The sequence below is a fragment of the Pelophylax lessonae genome (genome assembly GCF_965119305.1).
Source record: "Pelophylax lessonae genome assembly, chromosome: 4".
Taxonomy (NCBI): domain Eukaryota; kingdom Metazoa; phylum Chordata; class Amphibia; order Anura; family Ranidae; genus Pelophylax; species Pelophylax lessonae.
The window spans coordinates 578,358,435-578,385,496 of NC_138771.1; the positions used below are offsets into that span (position 1 = coordinate 578,358,435).

At 44.1% G+C, this 27,062-nt stretch overlaps 1 protein-coding gene and 1 long non-coding RNA gene across 3 annotated transcripts in view; one reads left to right on the top strand and one right to left on the bottom strand.

Annotated features, from left to right (window-relative positions):
- Window positions 1–24,775, top strand: LOC309552131. Its single transcript, XR_014225126.1, has 2 exons — window positions 1–65; window positions 24,723–24,775. It is a non-coding gene; the product is annotated as an uncharacterized lncRNA (long non-coding RNA).
- The window catches only part of LOC309554296 (hepatic lectin-like), a 120,193-nt gene that overhangs the window by 12,323 nt on the left and 80,808 nt on the right, over window positions 1–27,062 (bottom strand). Inside the window, exon 7 of one of the 2 annotated variants that reach the window (XM_082255950.1) lies at window positions 467–812. The exons of the other annotated variant lie outside the window; for it this stretch is intronic. Within the exon in view, the coding sequence (XP_082112076.1) occupies window positions 671–812 (142 nt within the window). The 3' untranslated portion in view covers window positions 467–670. Of the gene's footprint in view, window positions 1–466; window positions 813–27,062 lie in introns of those variants that run through there. 2 annotated transcript variants of the gene reach the window in all.

Sequence of the window (27,062 nt, forward strand, 5' to 3'; positions counted from 1 at the left end):
AAAGGAGAAGTATAGCCAAAGCTTGTTTGGCTGTACTTCTCCTATGGATCACAGGAGTGCAATTCGTTTTGCAATCCTGTGACCCATTTTCAGCAGAGAGCTGATTGAAGTCCACTCTCTGCTGATGTCAAGGATGTCAGTCCAGGCACTGCGTCATCACTACAATGAAAGTTGGGATCCACCAAGTGCTTGGACTGACATCTGGCTCAGGCTCTCAGCAAGCCACTGAGAGCCTGAGCCAGTCGCTCCCCGCCCCTCCACAGCTCGGTGCTCCAATGAACGAGGAGGGAGCAGAGCAGAGAGTTGCTGACTGGCAAATTATTATTATTATACAGGATTTATATAGCGCCAACAGTTTGTGCAGCGCTTTACAATATGAGGGAAGACAATACAGTTACAATACAATTCAATACAGGAGGAATTAGAGGACCCTGCTCGTTAGAGCTTACAATCTAGAAAATCTAGATTGATTGAACAGAGCTGTGGGACCAGAACAGACAAATGATTGGTGTAACAGATTTTGCATTATTAAGTCCTCGCCGATTAATGGAGCCGGGAAGTAGATAGTTGAGATCTCACCAACAGAGTACACAGGAGACATGATGAGCAGTGGTTTATTTATTCTTGTTGCATTAACCCAAAGTTAATATTGTAGATATAGCTCTTCAGTCTATGCATTGTAATCAAAAGTTTTCTCACATATAGCACTACGGGTGACATTGCAAATTCTATCATTCCATTTTCCTAGAAACCACATCTCAACACAGTTTTCCATTCCAAGTAAATTATTTGGCTCTTCCACATCCCAGTTGCTGATGGAGAAAAAAAATAAAGATTTTTGGCACTTATACATGGAATAAGATATATATATTTTTGTTCTATTATCTAGGCAGGCCTGTGCATCATAACAACTATCATAAATCAATATAAGTAGATGTAAACCCTTATTGACAGAACTGAACAATGCTTTTCTTTGGAAGAGGAATGAAAGGCACAGATTTTTATTTCTGTCTTCGTTAATGTCAAAACTGAAAATTTCCTATCAAATAGTTACCGTAATTTTCCTTTCCTGATGGATTCCATGGCAGCATATGTATGGGTTAACCCCGCCTCCTCTCCACTCCCATAGAACCCCACTCTCAAAAATGTTTGCTCTGAGTCAGAGACCGCATTCCGTAACTAGCCTGCTCATGTCACTGGGAGGGAACTCCTGCTGCCATGGAGTCCATCAGGAAAGGAATATTACAGTAAGTATTTGATAGGAAATTTTCCGTTTTCCTGACAGACTCCATGACCTCATACGTATGGGAACTAACTAGCCATACACCCAGTGGGCGGGCAATGCTGAACCAAAGGCTTTCATTTGTACTGTCAGCAGACAGGATCTTCAAGCCAAAATAAACAGAGGATAAAGAAGCAGGCTCTACACAATATTGAGCCATAAATGTATTTATTGAGGACCACAAGGCCGCCCTACAGATTACATTGGGAACCTCATTCTGCGAAGCTTTCAGAATGTTTAGTTTCAGAATGTTTAACACAATCTTGTGAAACTGATAGATTCAACTATCTTGAGCTATCCCCGATAGGCAGTAAGCCCCCATCCTGTATTGCTGGCATCAGACTTGATTGTGAACCAGGAAATGGGGGCAATGGGATGGCAAATAAGTACGTTTCTCTGTTGCAGCCCCCAGGGACTCTTTTTTATCACTGAGGTTATGTAGATGACCTGAATTCTGCTTCGTGGCTGTAACGTTCATGCGTTTTTGTTTGCAGATGGATTTACAGCTGCAGAATTATTACACTCAGTAGCCTTGTAGAGAATGTGTTGAACAACATATCCAACTCTCAGGACTTCATCACCGTGTACAGCCTGTTATATACTATATATATTAATAGATGTTTAATGGAGGGACAGAGTATATGAGGATATATAGATGAGAGACAGGCTATTGTATGGGGAGCACTAGAAGTAGTATAGGAGAGTTGCAGGTGATGGTAAGCAGATAGGTTCTGATGTCAAGTATAGTGCAGATGGTAAGAGGACACAGATGGAGTATACTTTAGACAGAGTAACCTAGTGCAAGGATAGTTCAAGGTAGTCCCAAGAGCTAACAGTCTTATGCAGATGATAGTGAATAGATAGATACAGATAGTCTTGGTAATTGCAGTAGATGACAGTAGGAGATTGGTTAGTAAGAATCCCCTGCGGGGTACTTATCACTTAGATAGGTTAGGAAATACAATGTCCAGAGGAGAGGGGTGATCCCGTAGCGGGATACGGATCACCAGCGAGGTTTCCGGCTTAGTTCAGCAAGGAAGGTATGTCAGCAGCTTCGACTTCTCAGGCGTAGGTGCGATGAACATGTGGGTTTGAACGAGCGATGAGTGAGAGCAAACCGGCGATTGAAATAGCCGCTCATAGTGGCGCTCGGCAGTGATGTCATCCGGTCTTAAAGGTGTATGCGTCCTTTGTATATACAAGATGGGACGCAAAGAGAGGAGAAATATAGGAACAAGGGTACCATAGGTACCGGAACATTACAGTACCCCCCCCCCCCTTAAGGCCGGCTCCGGAAGGCCTCTAGAGCTGGTTTTTCCGGATATTTCGAGTGGAAATTGCGAATCAGTCTAGGGGCATGGATATCGGAGGTATCCAGCCAGGTGTCATCTTGGGGCCCATAATTCTTCCATCGTACAAGATACTGGAGTCTTCTTCTATTGAAACGGGAATCCAAAATTTCTTTTATCTCAAATTCTTCTCCACCCTCCACTTGTACAGGAGGTGGAGGTGAGATAGTAGGCCTTATTCCTTGGTTAGGAACATGGGGCTTCAGTAGAGACACATGGAAGACAGGATGTATCTTGAGGTCTACTGGCAATGTGAGTTGTACTGCAGCTTTTCCAATAAGCTTCTCTATTGGAAAAGGTCCTAGAAATAGAGGTCCAAGTTTTTTACTAGGGATCTTTAGTCTTAGATTTTTTGTAGAAAGCCAAACAAGATCCCCAATGGCATATTGGGGAGAGGGTTTCCTACGGAGGTCGTAGTATTTTTTTTGTTGGCTATGAGCATGAGATATTGTATTGTTGAGTAATCCCAGAGAATCCTTTATCTGGGCAAGATAATCAGATGCTACTGGATTACTTGATGGTAAGATACGTGGAGGAAGGAGTGTGGGATGAAACCCATAATTCAGGTAAAACGGACTTTGCTTAGTAGTGCTATGAGTAGCGTTGTTATAGGCGAATTCCGCCAGTGGGAGGAGATCTGCCCAATCGTCCTGTAGATACGAAGTATAGCAACGCAGGTACTGTTCAATGCACTGGTTAACTCTCTCTGTCTGTCCGTTGGTCTGAGGGTGGTAGGCAGAAGTAAGGTTACGCTCTATTCGCAGTATCTGACATAGAGCTAGCCAAAATTTTGAGATGAATTGTGAACCACGGTCAGACAGCAGTGTTTTTGGAATACCATGTAACTTAAAGACATGTTTCACAAGTAATTCTGCTGTTTGTTTGGATGAAGGTAGTTTTCGGATAGGGGTGAAATGTGCCATCTTGGTCAGATGGTCCACTGATACCAAGATGGTGTTGAATCCTTTGGAAGGTGGTAGTTCCACTATGAAATCCAAGGATACCACTTCCCACGGAACCTGGGGTATCGGTAAACTACAAAGTAATCCTGATGGTTTCGTGTTGTCAATTTTAGACCTTGCACAGATATCACAAGATGAAACGAACTTTTTTACGGTTGTCTTCATGTCTGGCCACCAAAATTGCCTAGTGAGTAGATTGAGAGTTTTAGTCATACCCATATGTCCTGCCATAGGTACATCATGCGACAATTCTAAGATCTTGGTTCGCATAGTAGGGGGTATGTACAATTTATCGTTGTAGTAGAGGAAGCCTTCTGCGTCAGTAGTTAGTTGTGGTGGAGGTGAATCCAACCCTATGCTGTGCAAAATCTCCTCCTTCAGTGAGCGAACGACTCCGATAATACGTTCAAGTGGTATTATAGGAACTGAGGGAACCTCAGTGCAATCTTTCTCGGCTAGTCGTGAGAGTGCATCCGCTTTTTTATTTTTGTCTGCAGGCGTGTAAGTTACTAAAAAATTAAATCTCAGAAAGAATAACGACCACCGTTCCTGCCGGTGGGAAAGAGTTCTATTAGTCTGAAGGTATTGGAGGTTTTTGTGATCAGTATATATCAGAATTGGCAATTGAGTGCCCTCAAGTAGATGTCTCCAATTTTCTAATGCCAGTTTTATGGCTAATAACTCCTTCTCACCTAGTTCACCTCGGGGCTACTTAATGACTTTGAAAAGAAAGCAACTGGGTGAAGAGGTGAGGTGTTTGTTGGTCGTTGTGAGAGAACTGCTCCTACTGCCATATTAGACGCATCTACCTCCAAGATGTATTGAAGGGATGGGTCTGGATGGCATAGTATGGGGGCAGTAGTGAAGCTTGATTTCAGCAGAGAGAATGCTCCATTTGCTTCCTTTGACCAATTAAATGGTCTCTTCGTGCTTGTAAGTTGTGTGAGAGGTTTCACAATCGCAGAGAAGTTTTTAATGAATTTCCTATAGTAATTAGAGAATCCTAGGAACCTTTGTAATGCTTTGCGAGTGGTTGGCACAGGCCAATCCAGAATGCAGGATATTTTGCTCATGTCCATTTTGATTCCACTTTTAGATATAATATATCCTAGGAATAGTACCTCCTCTTTATGAAAGAGACATTTCTTTGATTTAACATATAATTTATGTGCAAGTAGTCTTGACAACACAAGTCTCACATGTTTTATGTGCTCAGGTAAGGAATGAGAATAGATAAGTATATCATCCAAATATACTACCACACAAACATCAAGCAAGTCTCGGAATATCTCGTTTATAAAACGTTGAAAGGCTGCGGGGGCATTACATAGCCCAAATGGCATTACAAGGTACTCAAACAGTCCGTATCTGGTTCTGAATGCCGTCTTCCATTCATCCCCTTTACGGATTCGAATTAAATTGTATGCCCCTTTTAGGTCCAATTTTGAAAAGAAAGAAGCCCCACGCACCTGTTCGATAAGTTCAGGAATAAGAGGTAAAGGATAACGATCCTTTATTGTGATGGCATTTAATTGTCTGAAATCAATGATAGGCCTAAGGCTAGAGTCCTTATTGCGGACAAAGAAAAGCCCAGCAGCAGTGGAGGAAGTAGAAGGTCAGATGAATCCTTTTGCCAAGTTTTCATCCAGATACTCTTTAAGGTGAGAGAGTTCATCCTGTGAGAGAGGATATACATGTCCGTAAGGCAACTTGCTATTAGGGAGCAGATCGATACAACAATCATAGTCCCTGTGAGGAGGTAACATTTGAGCGTTTTTCTCGAGGAAAACCTCCGATAAATCTTGATAACCCTTAGGAATAATGTCATCTGGCAGTACAGACAGGATCCTATCATGTGTGGGGAGGTTACACGTCGTCTCACAATAGTGAGAAGAGAAGGCTAACGTTCTTGTTTTCCAATCGATGATTGGTTGATGTATGTGTAACCAGGGAAGTCCCAAAATGATTGGAAAATGTGGCAAAGTTAATACATCAAAGGTGGTGGTCTCCACATGAGACTCGTCAGCAGTTACAAGAAGTGCCTGTGTCTGACTGGTGATAGGACCAGAGGATAAAGGTGTACCGTTAATAAAACTAACGGAGACAGGCTTGGGTTTTGAAACACTAGGTATTTTATTAAGGGAGACAAAACAAATGTCAATGTAGTTTCCACAAGATCCTGTGTCAATCATAGCCTTGGTGGTGATCCTAGTTTGGTCCCACTGCAATGTTAATTGAACAAAAAGATAAGGTTTAGGAAAGGAAGTTGTGAGTCCCCCTAGCAAGACATTTGAACACTCACCCTCTTTTCTGCGGACAAGAGGACAGTCGTTTACCAGATGATTCAGGGATGCGCAGTACATGCAAAGATGTTCGGTTTTCCTCCTGGCACGTTCAGAAAGGGTCAGAGGTGGACGTATCATTCCTACTTCCATAGGAGTAGGGTCAGCAGGCAACATCCGAGGAGGACTGGAAAATGGTGAGCCCATCTTCTCAGCCTTTCTTTCTCGTAGTCGTCTGTCAATATTGATACTGGTCTGGATCAGTCCCTCTAGAGTGCCAGGTAAATCCGCTCGGGCGAGCTCGTCTTTAACGGCCTCAGATAGGCCGAATCTAAACTGCGTTCGCAAAGATGTGTCGTTCCACCCTGAATCAGGGGACCATCTTTTAAAATTCGCCACGAAATCTTCAACAGGTCTCCTTCCTTGTTTTAGGGCCCGTAACTGGGTGTCAGCGGTACTCTGCTTGTTGGGGTCTTCATATAAAGTAGCAAGTTGTGCTAGAAATAAGGGATAAGAATTAAGGAGTGGATCATCCTTTTCAAAGAGAGCATCTGCCCAGGCCCGGGGTTCACCCGTTAAATAGGAGATGATGGTACAAACCTTAATTTGGTCAGTGGTGTAGGTTAGAGGTTTTAACAAAAAAAACTATTGACATGCGTTTTTAAATTCACGGAATTTGCTCCGATCACCAGAAAACACTATAGGAGGGTTTATCTTAGGCTCACGGGGCTGAGCAGCAGGAGGCTGTGTGAGACGGCCAAGCTGCTGTCTCAAGGTTTGATTGTCATTTTTTACCTCTGTAAGTGCATGGATCAATGCATCTACTTGTTGTTTTAATTGTAGTACATGAGTGGATAATTCTGCTGAATCCATATTTTTTTTAAAGGCTCGTTCAATCTGTAACGTTCATGCGTTTTTGTTTGCGGATGGATTTACAGCTGCAGAATTATTACACTCAGTAGCCTTGTAGAGAATGTGTTGAACAACATATCCAACTCTCAGGACTTCATCACCGTGTACAGCCTGTTATATACTATATATATTAATAGATGTTTAATGGAGGGACAGAGTATATGAGGATATATAGATGAGAGACAGGCTATTGTATGGTGAGCACTAGAAGTAGTATAGGAGAGTTGCAGGTGATGGTAAGCAGATAGGTTCTGATGTCAAGTATAGTGCAGATGGTAAGAGGACACAGATGGAGTATACTTTAGACAGAGTAACCTAGTGCAAGGATAGTTCAAGGTAGTCCCAAGAGCTAACAGTCTTATGCAGATGATAGTGAATAGATAGATACAGATAGTCTTGGTAATTGCAGTAGATGACAGTAGGAGATTGGTTAGTAAGAATCCCCTGCGGGGTACTTATCACTTAGATAGGTTAGGAAATACAATGTCCAGAGGAGAGGGGTGATCCCGTAGCGGGATACGGATCACCAGCGAGGTTTCCGGCTTAGTTCAGCAAGGAAGGTATGTCAGCAGCTTCGACTTCTCAGGCGTAGGTGCGATGAACATGTGGGTTTGAACGAGCGATGAGTGAGAGCAAACCGGCGATTGAAATAGCCGCTCATAGTGGCGCTCGGCAGTGATGTCATCCGGTCTTAAAGGTGTATGCGTCCTTTGTATATACAAGATGGGACGCAAAGAGAGGAGAAATATAGGAACAAGGGTACCATAGGTACCGGAACATTACAGTACCCCCCCCCCCTTAAGGCCGGCTCCGGAAGGCCTCTAGAGCTGGTTTTTCCGGATATTTCGAGTGGAAATTGCGAATCAGTCTAGGGGCATGGATATCGGAGGTATCCAGCCAGGTGTCATCTTGGGGCCCATAATTCTTCCATCGTACAAGATACTGGAGTCTTCTTCTATTGAAACGGGAATCCAAAATTTCTTTTATCTCAAATTCTTCTCCACCCTCCACTTGTACAGGAGGTGGAGGTGAGATAGTAGGCCTTATTCCTTGGTTAGGAACATGGGGCTTCAGTAGAGACACATGGAAGACAGGATGTATCTTGAGGTCTACTGGCAATGTGAGTTGTACTGCAGCTTTTCCAATAAGCTTCTCTATTGGAAAAGGTCCTAGAAATAGAGGTCCAAGTTTTTTACTAGGGATCTTTAGTCTTAGATTTTTTGTAGAAAGCCAAACAAGATCCCCAATGGCATATTGGGGAGAGGGTTTCCTACGGAGGTCGTAGTATTTTTTTTGTTGGCTATGAGCATGAGATATTGTATTGTTGAGTAATCCCAGAGAATCCTTTATCTGGGCAAGATAATCAGATGCTACTGGATTACTTGATGGTAAGATACGTGGAGGAAGGAGTGTGGGATGAAACCCATAATTCAGGTAAAACGGACTTTGCTTAGTAGTGCTATGAGTAGCGTTGTTATAGGCGAATTCCGCCAGTGGGAGGAGATCTGCCCAATCGTCCTGTAGATACGAAGTATAGCAACGCAGGTACTGTTCAATGCACTGGTTAACTCTCTCTGTCTGTCCGTTGGTCTGAGGGTGGTAGGCAGAAGTAAGGTTACGCTCTATTCGCAGTATCTGACATAGAGCTAGCCAAAATTTTGAGATGAATTGTGAACCACGGTCAGACAGCAGTGTTTTTGGAATACCATGTAACTTAAAGACATGTTTCACAAGTAATTCTGCTGTTTGTTTGGATGAAGGTAGTTTTCGGATAGGGGTGAAATGTGCCATCTTGGTCAGATGGTCCACTGATACCAAGATGGTGTTGAATCCTTTGGAAGGTGGTAGTTCCACTATGAAATCCAAGGATACCACTTCCCACGGAACCTGGGGTATCGGTAAACTACAAAGTAATCCTGATGGTTTCGTGTTGTCAATTTTAGACCTTGCACAGATATCACAAGATGAAACGAACTTTTTTACGGTTGTCTTCATGTCTGGCCACCAAAATTGCCTAGTGAGTAGATTGAGAGTTTTAGTCATACCCATATGTCCTGCCATAGGTACATCATGCGACAATTCTAAGATCTTGGTTCGCATAGTAGGGGGTATGTACAATTTATCGTTGTAGTAGAGGAAGCCTTCTGCGTCAGTAGTTAGTTGTGGTGGAGGTGAATCCAACCCTATGCTGTGCAAAATCTCCTCCTTCAGTGAGCGAACGACTCCGATAATACGTTCAAGTGGTATTATAGGAACTGAGGGAACCTCAGTGCAATCTTTCTCGGCTAGTCGTGAGAGTGCATCCGCTTTTTTATTTTTGTCTGCAGGCGTGTAAGTTACTAAAAAATTAAATCTCAGAAAGAATAACGACCACCGTTCCTGCCGGTGGGAAAGAGTTCTATTAGTCTGAAGGTATTGGAGGTTTTTGTGATCAGTATATATCAGAATTGGCAATTGAGTGCCCTCAAGTAGATGTCTCCAATTTTCTAATGCCAGTTTTATGGCTAATAACTCCTTCTCACCTAGTTCACCTCGGGGCTACTTAATGACTTTGAAAAGAAAGCAACTGGGTGAAGAGGTGAGGTGTTTGTTGGTCGTTGTGAGAGAACTGCTCCTACTGCCATATTAGACGCATCTACCTCCAAGATGTATTGAAGGGATGGGTCTGGATGGCATAGTATGGGGGCAGTAGTGAAGCTTGATTTCAGCAGAGAGAATGCTCCATTTGCTTCCTTTGACCAATTAAATGGTCTCTTCGTGCTTGTAAGTTGTGTGAGAGGTTTCACAATCGCAGAGAAGTTTTTAATGAATTTCCTATAGTAATTAGAGAATCCTAGGAACCTTTGTAATGCTTTGCGAGTGGTTGGCACAGGCCAATCCAGAATGCAGGATATTTTGCTCATGTCCATTTTGATTCCACTTTTAGATATAATATATCCTAGGAATAGTACCTCCTCTTTATGAAAGAGACATTTCTTTGATTTAACATATAATTTATGTGCAAGTAGTCTTGACAACACAAGTCTCACATGTTTTATGTGCTCAGGTAAGGAATGAGAATAGATAAGTATATCATCCAAATATACTACCACACAAACATCAAGCAAGTCTCGGAATATCTCGTTTATAAAACGTTGAAAGGCTGCGGGGGCATTACATAGCCCAAATGGCATTACAAGGTACTCAAACAGTCCGTATCTGGTTCTGAATGCCGTCTTCCATTCATCCCCTTTACGGATTCGAATTAAATTGTATGCCCCTTTTAGGTCCAATTTTGAAAAGAAAGAAGCCCCACGCACCTGTTCGATAAGTTCAGGAATAAGAGGTAAAGGATAACGATCCTTTATTGTGATGGCATTTAATTGTCTGAAATCAATGATAGGCCTAAGGCTAGAGTCCTTATTGCGGACAAAGAAAAGCCCAGCAGCAGTGGAGGAAGTAGAAGGTCAGATGAATCCTTTTGCCAAGTTTTCATCCAGATACTCTTTAAGGTGAGAGAGTTCATCCTGTGAGAGAGGATATACATGTCCGTAAGGCAACTTGCTATTAGGGAGCAGATCGATACAACAATCATAGTCCCTGTGAGGAGGTAACATTTGAGCGTTTTTCTCGAGGAAAACCTCCGATAAATCTTGATAACCCTTAGGAATAATGTCATCTGGCAGTACAGACAGGATCCTATCATGTGTGGGGAGGTTACACGTCGTCTCACAATAGTGAGAAGAGAAGGCTAACGTTCTTGTTTTCCAATCGATGATTGGTTGATGTATGTGTAACCAGGGAAGTCCCAAAATGATTGGAAAATGTGGCAAAGTTAATACATCAAAGGTGGTGGTCTCCACATGAGACTCGTCAGCAGTTACAAGAAGTGCCTGTGTCTGACTGGTGATAGGACCAGAGGATAAAGGTGTACCGTTAATAAAACTAACGGAGACAGGCTTGGGTTTTGAAACACTAGGTATTTTATTAAGGGAGACAAAACAAATGTCAATGTAGTTTCCACAAGATCCTGTGTCAATCATAGCCTTGGTGGTGATCCTAGTTTGGTCCCACTGCAATGTTAATTGAACAAAAAGATAAGGTTTAGGAAAGGAAGTTGTGAGTCCCCCTAGCAAGACATTTGAACACTCACCCTCTTTTCTGCGGACAAGAGGACAGTCGTTTACCAGATGATTCAGGGATGCGCAGTACATGCAAAGATGTTCGGTTTTCCTCCTGGCACGTTCAGAAAGGGTCAGAGGTGGACGTATCATTCCTACTTCCATAGGAGTAGGGTCAGCAGGCAACATCCGAGGAGGACTGGAAAATGGTGAGCCCATCTTCTCAGCCTTTCTTTCTCGTAGTCGTCTGTCAATATTGATACTGGTCTGGATCAGTCCCTCTAGAGTGCCAGGTAAATCCGCTCGGGCGAGCTCGTCTTTAACGGCCTCAGATAGGCCGAATCTAAACTGCGTTCGCAAAGATGTGTCGTTCCACCCTGAATCAGGGGACCATCTTTTAAAATTCGCCACGAAATCTTCAACAGGTCTCCTTCCTTGTTTTAGGGCCCGTAACTGGGTGTCAGCGGTACTCTGCTTGTTGGGGTCTTCATATAAAGTAGCAAGTTGTGCTAGAAATAAGGGATAAGAATTAAGGAGTGGATCATCCTTTTCAAAGAGAGCATCTGCCCAGGCCCGGGGTTCACCCGTTAAATAGGAGATGATGGTACAAACCTTAATTTGGTCAGTGGTGTAGGTTAGAGGTTTTAACAAAAAAAACTATTGACATGCGTTTTTAAATTCACGGAATTTGCTCCGATCACCAGAAAACACTATAGGAGGGTTTATCTTAGGCTCACGGGGCTGAGCAGCAGGAGGCTGTGTGAGACGGCCAAGCTGCTGTCTCAAGGTTTGATTGTCATTTTTTACCTCTGTAAGTGCATGGATCAATGCATCTACTTGTTGTTTTAATTGTAGTACATGAGTGGATAATTCTGCTGAATCCATATTTTTTTTAAAGGCTCGTTCAATCTGTAACGTTCATGCGTTTTTGTTTGCGGATGGATTTACAGCTGCAGAATTATTACACTCAGTAGCCTTGTAGAGAATGTGTTGAACAACATATCCAACTCTCAGGACTTCATCACCGTGTACAGCCTGTTATATACTATATATATTAATAGATGTTTAATGGAGGGACAGAGTATATGAGGATATATAGATGAGAGACAGGCTATTGTATGGTGAGCACTAGAAGTAGTATAGGAGAGTTGCAGGTGATGGTAAGCAGATAGGTTCTGATGTCAAGTATAGTGCAGATGGTAAGAGGACACAGATGGAGTATACTTTAGACAGAGTAACCTAGTGCAAGGATAGTTCAAGGTAGTCCCAAGAGCTAACAGTCTTATGCAGATGATAGTGAATAGATAGATAGATAGATACAGATAGTCTTGGTAATTGCAGTAGATGACAGTAGGAGATTGGTTAGTAAGAATCCCCTGCGGGGTACTTATCACTTAGATAGGTTAGGAAATACAATGTCCAGAGGAGAGGGGTGATCCCGTAGCGGGATACGGATCACCAGCGAGGTTTCCGGCTTAGTTCAGCAAGGAAGGTATGTCAGCAGCTTCGACTTCTCAGGCGTAGGTGCGATGAACATGTGGGTTTGAACGAGCGATGAGTGAGAGCAAACCGGCGATTGAAATAGCCGCTCATAGTGGCGCTCGGCAGTGATGTCATCCGGTCTTAAAGGTGTATGCGTCCTTTGTATATACAAGATGGGACGCAAAGAGAGGAGAAATATAGGAACAAGGGTACCATAGGTACCGGAACATTACAGTGGCTCCCATTGCTGGAGAAACCCTCTCTGGAAGGGCTGCATGCTCCAGAGTGTCCACTTGACCAATGATAATTCTAGACTTTGAAAGGCGTGACGGTGGAAGAAGACAGTGCCAAGAGTATTCTGTTCCAGATCATTGGGATCTAGAGGCAAAGCAATGGTCCTCTTGATTATATTGAACTCCAGGTGGCTCTTTTCCAGAATCAGCAGCCAGCCAAATTTGTGGAGCATTGAAAAGACCTGAGCTCTGGGCTTTAGCAGCTGCCCTCTGTCTTGGGATAGTAGGAGAAGGTAATTCAGATAACGATGCAGGCTTATTCCTCTTGTTTTGATAAAGACTATAACAACCAATAAGACTTTGAAATACATGCAGGGCGATGTTGAAAGCCTGAATGGTAGGCAAGTGAGCTGGATATGGTCTTGACCTACGGCGAACCGAAGGAACTTGCGGAAAACTTCAACAATGGGCACTGGCAAGCATCTTTATTTCTATGGAAACGAGCCAGTCACCTGGCTGGATCCCCTATTAGTTTAGGGAAAATGTCTCCATCTTGAACTTCTCCTTTTTGGTGAATGAGGTCTATAACCAGCCTCTGCAAGCCATTCTTCTTCTTCATGACCATACAGATGGGCAAGTACATGCCCTGAAATCTTCTGAATACTGGGACAGCAACACCTTGTGACACCAGAAACCTTACACACTACAAGAGTATATGCTTCTTTACTTTGGATTGAGGCAAATCTGTGAAAAATGAATCTGAGATGAGGAGGACATCTGAAGGATCATGTATGTCCTGAAACGACCACTTTGATGTTCCAATAACCTGAGGCCCAAATTCAGCCTCTCAAATACCCGAGTGTTCGTTTTTTTAGCAAACGTTTGAGGGAATTTCTGGCCTCTTCACCAGCACTTCCTAAAATCCTGAACTGGTCTGTAAAAGCATGTGACCCCCGCACGCTCTGAACTTTGTCTTCTATAGTGTGTCATCTTCAAGCCTAGCAGGCACCGGTCCTGAGGCAAAACCCAGTAGAGATGGCCTTGCGGTTCGCGGCAAATTTTGCTTGTTCGCAAATTCGCGAAAAGTCGGACTTTTGCCGATGTTCGCGAAGATGTCCGCGCCGCCATTTTCTTTTTCATTCAGAAGAACTTTGACCCATAACACAGCCGTCAGGTGGAACGGGACAGCCAATTAAAACATTTCAGCACATGGACATGCCCCCTACCCAATAAATAGACCTGAGCTTGTCGACCATTTCTCATTCTGCTTTTTTGCCAGCTTAGGGAGAGGTTGCCTGTGCTCATGAAGGAGAGATTGCCAGACACAAATAGCTCTGTGAAGATCCACAAAGTCCTTTTCAGGGCTGGTATTTCGGTATAGTTCCAGTCTATCTTCAGTATAGGGACAGGTATCCAGTCTGTGCTTTAGGGGCACTTAGAAATCGGCATTTGCATTGACACAAATTGCTCTGTTAATGTCCAAAAAAGTAATTTAAAGGGCTGCAATTTCGGTATAGGTCTATTACAGTCTCTTCAGTATAGGGACAGGTATCCAGTCTGTGCTTTAGGGGCAGTTAGAGATCGGCAGCAATCACACAAATCGCTCTGTTAATGTCCACAAAAGTCCTTTTCAGGGCTGGTATTTCGGTATAGGTCCAGTCTCTTTTCAGGTTAGGGACAGGTATCCAGTCTGTGCTTTAGGGGCAGTTAGAGATCGGCAGCAGTCACACAAATCACTCTGTTAATGTCCACAAAAGTCATTTAAAGGGCTGCAATTTTTTTGGTATTGCTGTGCAGTGCACTAAAAAGGGGGGGGGGGGGTAATCCACAGTATAATATACTTTGTAGAAAGCATATTATAGTGGATTAGTAGTATTATTGTGCACTGTGCAGCATTGTGACAGGTGTGGTGACTGAGCGTTGCTGCAGCAATACTACACACAGTGACAAAAGCACTTATAATTAGGGTTGAGCGAACCCGGACTATATTGTTCGGGTTTGTACCGGACTTTTGGGTATTCGGTACCCAGACCCAAACCAGAACATTTCACTGTATGTTCGGGTACTGTCCGTTGTTCGGTAACGTTATTTGATGTTTTGGCGCGGTTTTAATGGCACGCTTTCAACAGGTGCAAGGCAGCCAATCAGCAAGCGTTTAACTAGTGTGTCCTAGAAGCCATCACAGCCATGCCTACTAATGGCATGGCTGTGATTGGCCAGTGCAGCATGTGACCCAGACTCTATATAAGCTGGAGTCACACAGCGCCGCGCGTCACTCTGCTATACCTATACTAGGGAGAGGTTCCCGACTGCTGCTGCTGAGGGAGAGATAGGAGTTTACTGTAGGGTCAGGCTGGAGATTGCTTTTAGGGAAAGCATAGGAACAGTCTGCTTTAATCATAAAGCGATCTGCATTGATTTGATTATGTGGGGTGCAGTGCACAATCTTTTTGCCCGGAGGGAGAGATAGGAGATTACTGTAGGGTCAGGCGAGAGATTGCTTTGAGGAAAAGCATACATAGGAACAATCTGCTTTAATCATACAGCGATCTACATTGATTGTATTGTGTGGGGGTGCAGTGCACGATCTTTATGACCTGACCTGAGCCCAGTGAGGAGGAGAAAGGAGAAAAAAAACTTTTATCAGTCTGTTAGGTGGGCGGCGTGTGGTGCTGCACATTTAATGCACGCTCAGTGCATATGTGTCTGCTTAATCTGCATTTAAAAAAGAAAAAAAATGTTTCCTTCATATTTAACTTTGACATACAGTCTTTACACAGACACTGCTTATCTAACCTGCTCTTCAAAAAGCACCAATGTAAGGGGAAAATAATTATTTTTCAGTATTTAGAAAAAAAAATATTTTTCAGTTTTTCATTCAAATGTTTTTTTTTTTAATTCAATAGCGGAATAGAACAACATCAGTATCCAACCTGTTAGGCGTGTGGTGTGAAGTGGCCATTTACATTTGCATATGTGTCTGCTTAATCTGCATTAAAAAAAGAAAAACAAAATTTTCCTTCATATTTTACTGTGAGCGTTTAGACAGACACTGCATTTCAAATCTGCTATTCAACAAGCACCAATTAAGGGGACAATTATTTATCAGCTTTTTATTCATACGTTATAGTGATATACACCCATTGCATACTGTTGTATTGCTCTTTGCAGTAAAAAAAAAAACATTTAGGGGCAAAAAAAGTTGATTGCGGCCCTGTCCGCATATGTTACAGTGAGATACACCCATTGCATACTGGTGTATTGCGCTTTGCAGTAAAAAAAAAACATTTAGGGGCAAAAAAAAGTTGATTGCGGCCCTGTCCGCATATGTTACAGTGACATACACCCATTGCATACTGTTGTATTGTGCTTTGCAGTAAAAAAAAAACATTTAGGGGGAAAAAAAAGTTGATTGCGGCCCTGTCCGCATATGTTACAGTGACATACACCCATTGCATACTGTTGCATTGTGCTTTGCTGTAAAAAAAAAACATTTAGGGGAAAAAAAAGTTGATTGCGGCCCTGTCCGCATATGTTACAGTGACATACACCCATTGCATACTGTTGTATTGCTCTTTGCAGTAAAAAAAAAGCATTTAGGGGCAAAAAAAGTTGATTGCGGCCCTGTCCGCATATGTTACAGTGAGATACACCCATTGCATACTGTTGTATTGCGCTTTGCAGTAAAAAAAAACATTTAGGGTCAAAGAAAGTTGATTGTGGCCCTGTCCGCATATGTTACAGTGACATACACCCATTGCATACTGTTGTATTGCGCTTTGCAGTAAAAAAAAAACATTTAGGGGCAAAAAAAAGTTGATTGCGGCCCTGTCCGCATATGTTACAGTGACATACACCCATTGCATACTGTTGTATTGCGCTTTGCAGTAAACAAAAACATTTAGGGGCAAAAAAAAGTTGATTGCGGCCCTGTCCGCATATGTTACAGTGGCATACACCCATTGCATACTGTTGTATTGTGCTTTGCAGTAAAAAAAAAAAACATTTAGGGGAAAAAAAAGTTGATTGCGGCCCTGTCCGCATATGTTACAGTGACATACACCCATTGCATACTGTTGCATTGTGCTTTGCTGTAAAAAAAAAACATTTAGGGGAAAAAAAAGTTTATTGCGGCCCTGTCCGCATATGTTACAGTGACATACACCCATTGCATACTGTTGTATTGCTCTTTGCAGTAAAAAAAAAAGCATTTAGGGGCAAAAAAAGTTGATTGCGGCCCTGTCCGCATATGTTACAGTGAGATACACCCATTGCATACTGTTGTATTGCGCTTTGCAGTAAAAAAAAACATTTAGGGGCAAAGAAAGTTGATTGCGGCCCTGTCCGCATATGTTACAGTGACATACACCCATTGCATACTGTTGTATTGCGCTTTTCAGTAAAAAAAAAACATTTAGGGGCAAAAAAAAGTTGATTGCGGCCCTGTCCGCATATGTTACAGTGACATACACCCATTGCATACTGTTGTATTGTGCTTTGCAGTAAAAAAAACATTTAGGGCCAAAAAAAGTTGATTGCGGTCCTGTCCACATATGTTACAATGACATACACTCATTGCATACTGTTGTATTGCGCTTTGCAGTAAAAAAAACATTTAGGGGCAAAAAAAATTGATTGTGGCCCTGTCCGCATATGTTACAGTGAGATACACCCATTGCATACTGTTGTATTGCGCTTTGCAGTAAAAAAAAAAAAAACATTTAGGGGCAAAAAAAGGTGATTGCGGCCCTGTCCGCATATGTTACAGTGAGATACACCCATTGCATACTGTTGTATTGCGCTTTGCAGTAAAAAAAACATTTAGGGGCAAAAAAAAGTTGATTACGGCCCTGTCCGCATATGTTACAGTGAGATACACCTATTGCATACTGTTGTATTGCGCTTTGCAGTAAAAAAAAACATTTAGGGGCAAAAAAAAGTTGATTGCGGCCCTGTCCGCATATTTTACAGTGACATACACCCATTGCATACTGTTGCATTGTGCTTTGCTGTAAAAAAAAAACATTTAGGGGAAAAAAAAGTTGATTGCGGCCCTGTCCGCATATGTTACAGTGACATACACCCATTGCATACTGTTGTATTGCGCTTTTCAGTAAAAAAAAAACATTTAGGGGCAAAAAAAAGTTGATTGCGGCCCTGTCCGCATATGTTACAGTGACATACACCCATTGCATACTGTTGTATTGTGCTTTGCAGTAAAAAAAACATTTAGGGCCAAAAAAAGTTGATTGCGGTCCTGTCCGCATATGTTACAATGACATACACCCATTGCATACTGTTGTATTGCGCTTTGCAGTAAAAAAAACATTTAGGGGCAAAAAAAAGTTGATTGTGGCCCTGTCCGCATATGTTACAGTGAGATACACCCATTGCATACTGTTGTATTGCGCTTTGCAGTAAAAAAAAAACATTTAGGGGCAAAAAAGGTTGATTGCGGCCCTGACCGCATATGTTACAGTGAGATACACCCATTGCATACTGTTGTATTGTGCATTGCACTTAAAAAAAAAGAACATTTAGGGGCAAAAAAAGTTGATTGCGGCCCTGTCCGCATATGTTACAGTGAGATACACCCATTGCATACTATTGTATTGCGCATTGCAATAAAAAAAAAACATTTAGGGGCAAACAAGGTTATTTGCGGCCCTGTCCGCATATGTTACAGTGACATACACCCATTGCATACTGTTGTATTCCGCTTTGCAATACAAACCCATTTAGGGGGGAAAAAGAAATTGCGGCCTAGTCTGCATATTTTACTGTGAGATACACCCTTTGGATACTGTTGTTCTATTCCGCTATTCAATAAACACCCATTTAGGGAAAAAATATTACATTGCAGCCTAGTCTGCATATTTTATTGTGAGATACACCCTTTGGATACTGTTGTTCTATTCCGCTATTCAATAAACACCCATTTAGGGAAAAAATATTACATTGCCACCTAGTCTGCATATTTTACTGTGAGATACACCCTTTGGATACTGTTGTTCTAGTCCACTATTCAATAAACACCCATTTAGGGAAAAAATATTACATTGCAGCCTAGTCTACATATGTTAGAGGCACTCATGCGTGCGTGTTGCAGCTGAAACTCCACTATAGCCTGCTGCTGCTCGCACAGTCTGGCCCGCATGTGCAAGGTGAAGTTCTACCTTGTGGGCACGTCACATATGAGGCAGTGAGCAGGAAGGCCGAAGTTACGCTGCAGCGCTGACAGGCGAGCAGCAGCAGGGTGAGAACGCTGAAAGTGCGCACAGACGGCCCATTTTGCCCATTATCGCACACCACCAACCACTCATCAGTCTGCTGTTGAATGCCCCTCCACAACTCCTGCGTGGTGTGTGGCTTTTCCCCCAAACAGGAAGTTTTAAAACTGCCTGCTGTCGTTTACCCCTGGCTGTGCTGAAGTTGGTGGTGAAGGTTTTACGCTGACTGGATGAGGAGGCGGTAGAGGATGAGGAAGTGGAGTAGGAGGAGTTAGGAACAGGAGGCAAACTGAAGCGCACTGCAATCCTCTGTGGTGGAAGGACATGCGCCAAACTGCTATCCGCCTCTGGCCCAGCCGCCACTGCATTTACCCAGTGTGCTGTTAGGGAGATATAACGTCCCTGACCGTGCTTACTGGTCAACGTATCCGTAGTTAGGTGGACCTTGCCACAGATGGCGTTGCGCAGTGCACACCTGATTTTGTCACCCACTTGGTTGTGCAGGGAATGGATGGCTTGCCTGGAAAAGTAGTGGCGGCTGGGCACGACGTACTGTGGGACAGCCAGTGCCATAAGGCTTTTAAAACTCTGCGTCTCCTCCAGACGTAATGACAGCATTTTAAAGGCCAGGAATTTTGAAATGCTGGCATTCAGGGCCAGGGATCATGGGTGGGTAGGGGGGGGGGTACTTCCTCTTCCGCTCCAGTGTTTGGGAGATAGAAAGCTCAACGCTTCCACGGGACATTGTGGAAAAGGTTGTTGGTGATCCAGGTGGTGGTGTTGCTGGCAGATCCTTTGTTTGCGGACTGGCAGGTGCCGGTCTCACTACAGAGGTGGATGAAGAGGCCGAGACTGCAGCAGCAGAAGAGGAAGCAGGAGGAGACAGAGACCTTTCTTGGTTTTTGAGGTGTCTACTCCACTGCAGCTCGTACTTTGCACTTAGATGCCTGGTCTTGAAGGTTGTGCTCAGGTTGAGAAGGTTTATGCCTCGCTTCAGGCTCTGATTGCACAGCGTGCAAACCACCCGTGTACTGTCATCATCACATTGTCTGAAGAACTGCCATGCTAGGGAACTTCTTTGAGCTGCCTTTGGTGTGCTCAGTCCCTTGCTGCGTTGTGCAGTAGCAGGCGTAGTATCTAGGGCACGGCCGCTCCGCTTTTGCACCCTGCTCCCTCTTCTGCTGTTCTGGTGGCTCTGTGCGACCACCACCTCTTCCTCCAAACTACTCAGATCACCTGAATGACGTTCATTCCATGTGGGGTCGAGGACCTTATCGTCCTCCACATCATCTTCCACGCAGTCTTCACCCCTGCAACCCTTGTCGGTCTCCACAATTCGGAATTCCGAAGCAGTTGGCACCTGTGTTTCATCATCATCCGAGACGTGCTGCGATTGTCCTCCCATCTACTCATCTTGAGACATAAGTGGTTGGGCATCGGTGCACTCAATCTCTTCCACTTCTGGGGCAGGGCTAGGTGGATGGCCCTGGGAAACCATGCTAACAGAGTCATCAAAAAGAAGAAGAGACTGCTGCATGACTTGGGGCTCAGACTGCTTGGCTGATTTGCAAGGGGGTGAGGTGAAAGATTGATGGACATTGGCTGCAGGTGCCAACTCTGACCTTTCAGCAGAAGACTGTGTGGGAGACAATGTGAAGGAACTGGAGGCACTGTCAGCAACCCAATCTACTATCGCCTGTACTTGTTCTGGCCTCAACATTTGTAGAGGTGCATTAGGCCCTGCCAAATACTGCTGTAAGGTTCTGTCGCCTACTCGCAGCTGAGAAAGGTGTTTCACTTGTGCGTGTAGCTGCCACAGATCAACCACGTCCTCTCCTTGCAACAGGAGCTCCACCAGCAGCACCACGACCCAGCACTAACATGGTGGAGCAGTATGTGTGCACACGCCTACACGTACTGAATGACAGGTCTGCCCCCTTCACCTTCTGGGTCTCCAAATTGGGCACAAGGCCTGAGCTTGCCCTTTACACCTTGGAGTTGCTGGCCTGCCCTGCAGCCAGTGTATTATCTGAACGTGTATTTTGCACGGCTGGGGGCATTATCACAGACAAGCACAGCCGCCTGTCCAGAGCCAATGTGGACAAGCTCACGTTCATTAAAATGAACCAGGCATGGATCCCACAGGACTTGTCCGTACCTTGTGCAGAATAGACATGTATACCGGCCTTACCCAGCCATTGTTGTATTTGTTCTTTCTAACTCTTTTGGGGTGTACCCTAATTTAAAAAGAAATAAAATTAAAAACAGAAACCAGTGTTGGCTACCTCATCCTCCTCCACTGCCGCTTCCACCTACACCGCCACTTCCACCACCACCTCAACCTCCTACTCCATATGGGCCTCATCCTCCTCCTAGATCATTCAAGATTATTATTTTTTATTTTTCAGTTTTTTCTGTTATTTTAAGATATTTACCTATCCATATTTGTTTGCAGAACACTTGCCATGCTCTTAAGATGATTTTGCTGCCATTTGCGGCCCTCTAGCCCTTTCCATGTTTGTTTTAGAGCCATTTTAGTGCTCAAAAGTTCGGGTCTCCATTGACTTCAATGGGGTTCGGGATCGGGACAAAGTTCGGGTTAAGTCCGGTTCACAAACCCGGACTTTTTTTTCAAGCTCGGTCAAACCCGCCGAACCCAAACATCCAGGTGTTCGCTCAACTCTACTTATAATGTATTATAACTGGTGTGATCGACCAATGGCCCCCCCAATACCACATATTGAAGTGGGGTGTTATCTGAGTATACTTTTACAAGTGTATTTGTGTCCTGCAACAATATTGCCTCTTTTGCGGAGTTAAGTCTGATACACACAGTGCCAAACTCACTGGCCAATTTTTTTGAACTGCTGTGATAGACCAGTGGCTCCCCAATATCACATATTGAAGTGGGGTGTTATTTAACAGTATAATTTTCTAAGAGAGTATTTTAGTCCTGCAAAAATTTGGCCTCTCTTGCTGTGTTAACTGTGCTACACACAGTGACAACAGTTTCTGACCAATTATTTGTAGAACTGTTGTAATAAACCTGTGGCCCCCCAATACCACAGATTGAAGTGGAGTGTTATCTGAGTATACGTTTACAAGTGTATTTGTGTCCTGCAACAATATTGCTTCTTTTGCTGAGTTAAGTCTGGTACACACAGTGCCAAACTCACTGGCCATTTTTTTGAACTGGTGTGATAGACCAATGGCCCCCCATTACCACATATTGAAGTGGGGTGTTATCTGAGCAAACTTTTATAAGTGTATTTGTGTCCTGCAACAATATTGCCTCTTTTGCTGAGTTAAGTCTGGTACACACAGTGCCAAACTCACTGGCCATTTTTTTGAACTGGTGTGATAGACCAATGGCCCCCAATACCACATATTGAAGTGGGGTGTTATCTGAGTAAACTTTTACAAGTGTATTTGTGTCCTGCAACAATATTGCCTCTTTTGCTGTGTTACGTCTGGTACACACAGTGCCAAACTCACTGGCCAATTTTTTGAACTGGTGTGATAGACCAATGACCCTCCAATACCACATATTGAAGTGGGGTGTTATCTGAGTAAACTTTTACAAGTGTATTTGTGTCCTGCAACAATATTGCCTCATTTGCTGAGTTAAGACTGGTACACACAGTGCCAAACTCACTGGCCAATTTTTTGAACTGGTGTGATAGACCAATGGCCCCCCAATACCACATATTGAAGTGCGGTGTTATCTTAAACTTTTACAAGTGTACCCATGTCAGCTAATTTTTGGAGCCTATACAGGCCGACACTTACTTCTGTATCCTGTGAATGCCTAATGTACCTCTAGCCATCAAATACACTACGTTCTTTGCTGTCAGTTAAACCCATGTGAGCTAATTTTTGGAGCCTATACAGGCCACAACTTACTTCTGTATACTGTGTGAATGCCTAATGTACCTCTAGCCATCAAATACACTACGTTCTTTGCTGTCAGTTAAACCCATGTGAGATAATTTTTGGAGCCTATACAGGCCGACACTTACTTCTGTATCCTGTGAATGCCTAATGTACCTCTAGCCATCAAATACACTACGTTCTTTGCTGTCAGCTAAACCCATGTGGGCTAATTTTTGGGGCCTATACAGGCCGACACTTACTTCTGTATCCTGTGAATGCCTAATGTACCTCTAACCATCAAATACACTACGTTCTTTGCTGTCAGTTAAACCCATGTGGGTTAATTTTTGGGGCCTATACAGGCCGACACTTACTTCTGTATACTGTGAATGCCTAATGTACCTCTAGCCATCAAATACACTAAGTTCTTTGCTGTCAGTTAAACCCATGTGAGCTAATTTTTGGAGCCTATACAGGCCGACACTTACTTCTGTTACCTGTGAATGCCTAATGTACCTTCAGCCATAGAATACAACGTTCTTTGCTGTCAGTTAAACCCATGTGGGCTAATTTTTCGGCCTATTTACTTCTGTATCCTGTGTGAATGCCTAATGTACCTCTAGCCATCAAATACACTACGTTCTTAGCTGTCAGTTAAACCCATGTGGGCTAATTTTTGGGGCCTATACTGGCCGACACTTACTTCTGTATCCTGTGAATGCCTAATGTACCTTCAGCCACAGAATACTACGTTCTTAGCTGTCAGGTAAACCCATGTGGGCTAATTTTTGGGGCTTTTTATGGCCGACACTTACTTCTGTATCCTGAGAATGCCTAATGTACCTTCAGCCACAGAATACTACGTTCTTAGCTGTCAGGTTAATGCATGTGGGCTAATTTTTGGGGCCTGGAATGGCCGACACTTACTTCTTTATCCTGTGAATGCCTAATTTTTCAGACTGGAATTGAAAATCAATGGGTCTGTAAAGGTTCTGCCAAATTGTGGAATGGATGTGGACCCATTTTACAGATGTGTGAATGGACCCTATATGTATTAGACATGTATTTACCGGCTGCTTTCAGTTCTGGCTGATTTATGAAAAAAATATATATATTTTTTACTGTAAAAAAAAATAAAAAAATTTAGGGCAACTTTTTCAATTGCAATACTTCTGTTATGACATTGTCCATGTGCTGGGACTATTTGTGCACAGCTAGTATGTCTTTTGTGGCTGCAAATATGACCTAAAGGTTTTTAAAGTTCGCCTCCCATTAAAGTCAATGGAGCCCGCCGCGAACTCGCGGTTCGCGGACTTTTGAGAAAATTTGCGGCTGACGTTCGCGAACCCCCCCGGCCGATGTTCGTCCATCTCTAAAGCCCAGACTTGCCAACTGTGGCTCGGGTTATGGTGCTATTCAGCTTATTGCCAAAAGATGAATCTCTCTCAAAGGGATCTTATACCATGCCTGCTGGAGGTGGGATCAGCAAGCCAAGGCCACAGCCATAACGCTAACTTAGCCGTTATCTAACGAGAGCATAACCACTATGTGGATGATGTCAATTGAAGCCTCACCATGGAAATTGCCGCCAGCATTGGCTCCTAAACTACTCAGTTTCTAGCCTCTTCATCTGAAAATGCTGTTGAATACCGCGTCCCAATTCTTATTCCACATTTTCAATGCTTTTAAACATGGCCACAAGAACCCAGGCCGACTTTCAGGCCATTCACTGCATCTTCCAAAGAAGAGCGACATGCTTGCTTGCCTCATCAAGGCCTCAACAACTAGAGAGGCAGCCTTTAGATGCTTCACATCCTTATCCCTGAATGGATAAAGCTTGGCCATCTTGCTCAGAAGAGAGGTATACCTTGCAACCTTGCCGCTCATCCAAAATTATGTCCCTTAGTTCCGGTAGGAATGGGAAATTGGAATGCTCTCTCTAGAAGTACTTAAAGGAGAAGTATAGCCAAAGCTAGTTTGGCTGTACTTCTCCTATGGATCACAGGAGTGCAATTAGTTTTGCAATCCTGTGACCCGTTTTCAGCAGAGAGCGGACTGAAGTCCACTCTCTGCTGACGTCAAGGAAATCAGTCCACGCACTGCATCATTACTACAATGGAAGTTGGGATCCGCCAGGTGCCTGGACTGACATCCGGCTCAGGCTCTCAGTGAGCCGTTGAGAGCCTGAGCTAGCCGCTCCCCACCCCTCCACAGCTCGGCGCTCCAATGAGCAAGCAGGGGCCAGAGCAGAGATCGGCGATGTTCGATCACTTGGTTCTCAGTGCAGAGGCGCCCAGGGACAGATGCAGCATCGGACTGATGCTGCATCCACCTAGGTAAGTATAATTGGGGAAAGCATTAAAACCCATACTTTTCTTTTAAGGAACTTCCTCATGCTTTGCAGGAGACTCTACAGGTTCTATCTATGTAAATGCACCCTTCATTGCCTTAACCAGAGGCGTCACAAGGGCAAAGTGACTCTCATCTCCCTCTGCCTCACTGTCAGAGGTCTTCATTGATGGATGGCTTGGTTGGGACGGTTCCAGTTCTTCCTGGCCAACCTAGTGGGAGAACACACCGGCTGTTGGACTTTGCGTGTGACTTGTACTGTGTGGCTTGTACCCCACCTTTTAAGAGATTCTTGCACCACGCACCTCACCAAAGATTTCATTTTCTGGAAATCGCCATCCCCTTTATAACCGCCTGGACTTAGCAAAGCTAACACAGAGACTTGCCCTCTGGGAACTGAGTCCCACATTCCCAGCAGGCTCCCTCCTTGGAGCGGCTGACATGGCAGTGGTTGCGGTACCTAGAGGAAGATTCAAAGCTTCTGTTATGAAGGCTGGACCTTGACGGTGACCTATGATGACTAAATCTGGAAGAAGAATGTTGATGTTGTGACCTAATGAGGTCTTTATCATCTCATGCCATGTATTTTCAATCTGACCTAGTGCCAAGGTCTTACCTTGCCCTCCTGTTGGCAGCCATCATCACTTGCCTGCTGCTTGGGTGTTGCACAGTGGTGATGCTGCACACCTGGCTATATCAATTACCTGATGGGTTGAAGTCCTTGCCCTTGCGTTTGTGCTCCAAGGTGCATCACTGCTAGCAGTCTTCTGTTCTCCGTGTTCCTCCGTGTCTGACCAGGCCTGGCTGACGACTCTCCTGGCTCTCCACCCTGCATCGGCAGATGACCTGGCATCAGCAGACTATCCACTTCTGGACTCAACCCTGGCTTGGATGACTACCCACTTCTGAACTCATCCCCGGCTTGGATGACTACCCACTTCTGGGCTTGACCCTGGCTTGTTCCTGATCTAGCTCCTCACTCTTGCTGTGTGGTTATTGTAGTTTGCTCCAATAAACTGCTTTATTTTACCTGCATCTCCATGTGGTCTGGTTTCCTAGCACCCTGGCAGTACGCAAGGGCAAGGACTGCAACCCATCAGGTGATTGATATAGTCAGGTGTGCAGCATCATTGCTGTGCGACACCCAAGCAGCAGGTAAGTGATGATGCAATCAGAGTTTATAAGACGCAGCAGTCTACACATGTTCAAGATGGCAGACAACAGGAGGGCAGGGTAAGACCTTGACAGTACCAACTACTATCGGAAATTTATAAGAAACTTTTCCTTGTTGGCCAAACCTGTCTCTGATCTGCCCAAGAGGGGCAGCGATACCCACAATTGGATGCCTGCTGCCGTCCAAGCTTTCATGGCCCTCAAGTCTGCTTTCGCTTCGGCTCATATTCTGTCTCATCCCAATCCTAGTTTGCTTTTTGTCCTAGAGGTGGATGCATCTGAGACAGGAGTAAGCGCTCTCGGATGCTCTCGGACACCTGATGGACCCTTATTTTCTTGAGGGTTCTACTTCAAGAAGCTGTCTCCAGCTGAATGCAATTATGAGATTGGAGACAGAGAGCACTTGGCCATTATGCTGGCTCCTACAGAGTGGAGACACTTACTCAAAGGTTCTGTGGCTCCAGGTCTAATTCTCACCGATCATAAGAATCTGACGTATCTCTCGGAGGCCAAGACACCCAGTCAGGCCCGATGGGCCTCATTCTTGTCTCGTTTTAACTATGTGGTCTCCTGTTTACCTGGCTCCAAGAATGTTAAGGCTGATGCCTTGTCTCGCCAGTATTCTGAGTTGTCCAGGGAGGACTCCGTGCCAACACCAGTCATACCTTGAGATCATATCAGGGCTGCCATCCGCACCAACTTAACCTCTCCTCTTGGGGAGCAGACCTTGGCTGCTAAACCTAATGCTCCCATAGAGAGACCTGCTGGCAAATGTTTTGTACCTGAGGGGTTGCACATCAGACTGTTGAGCACGTACGAAAATTCCAAGACTGCC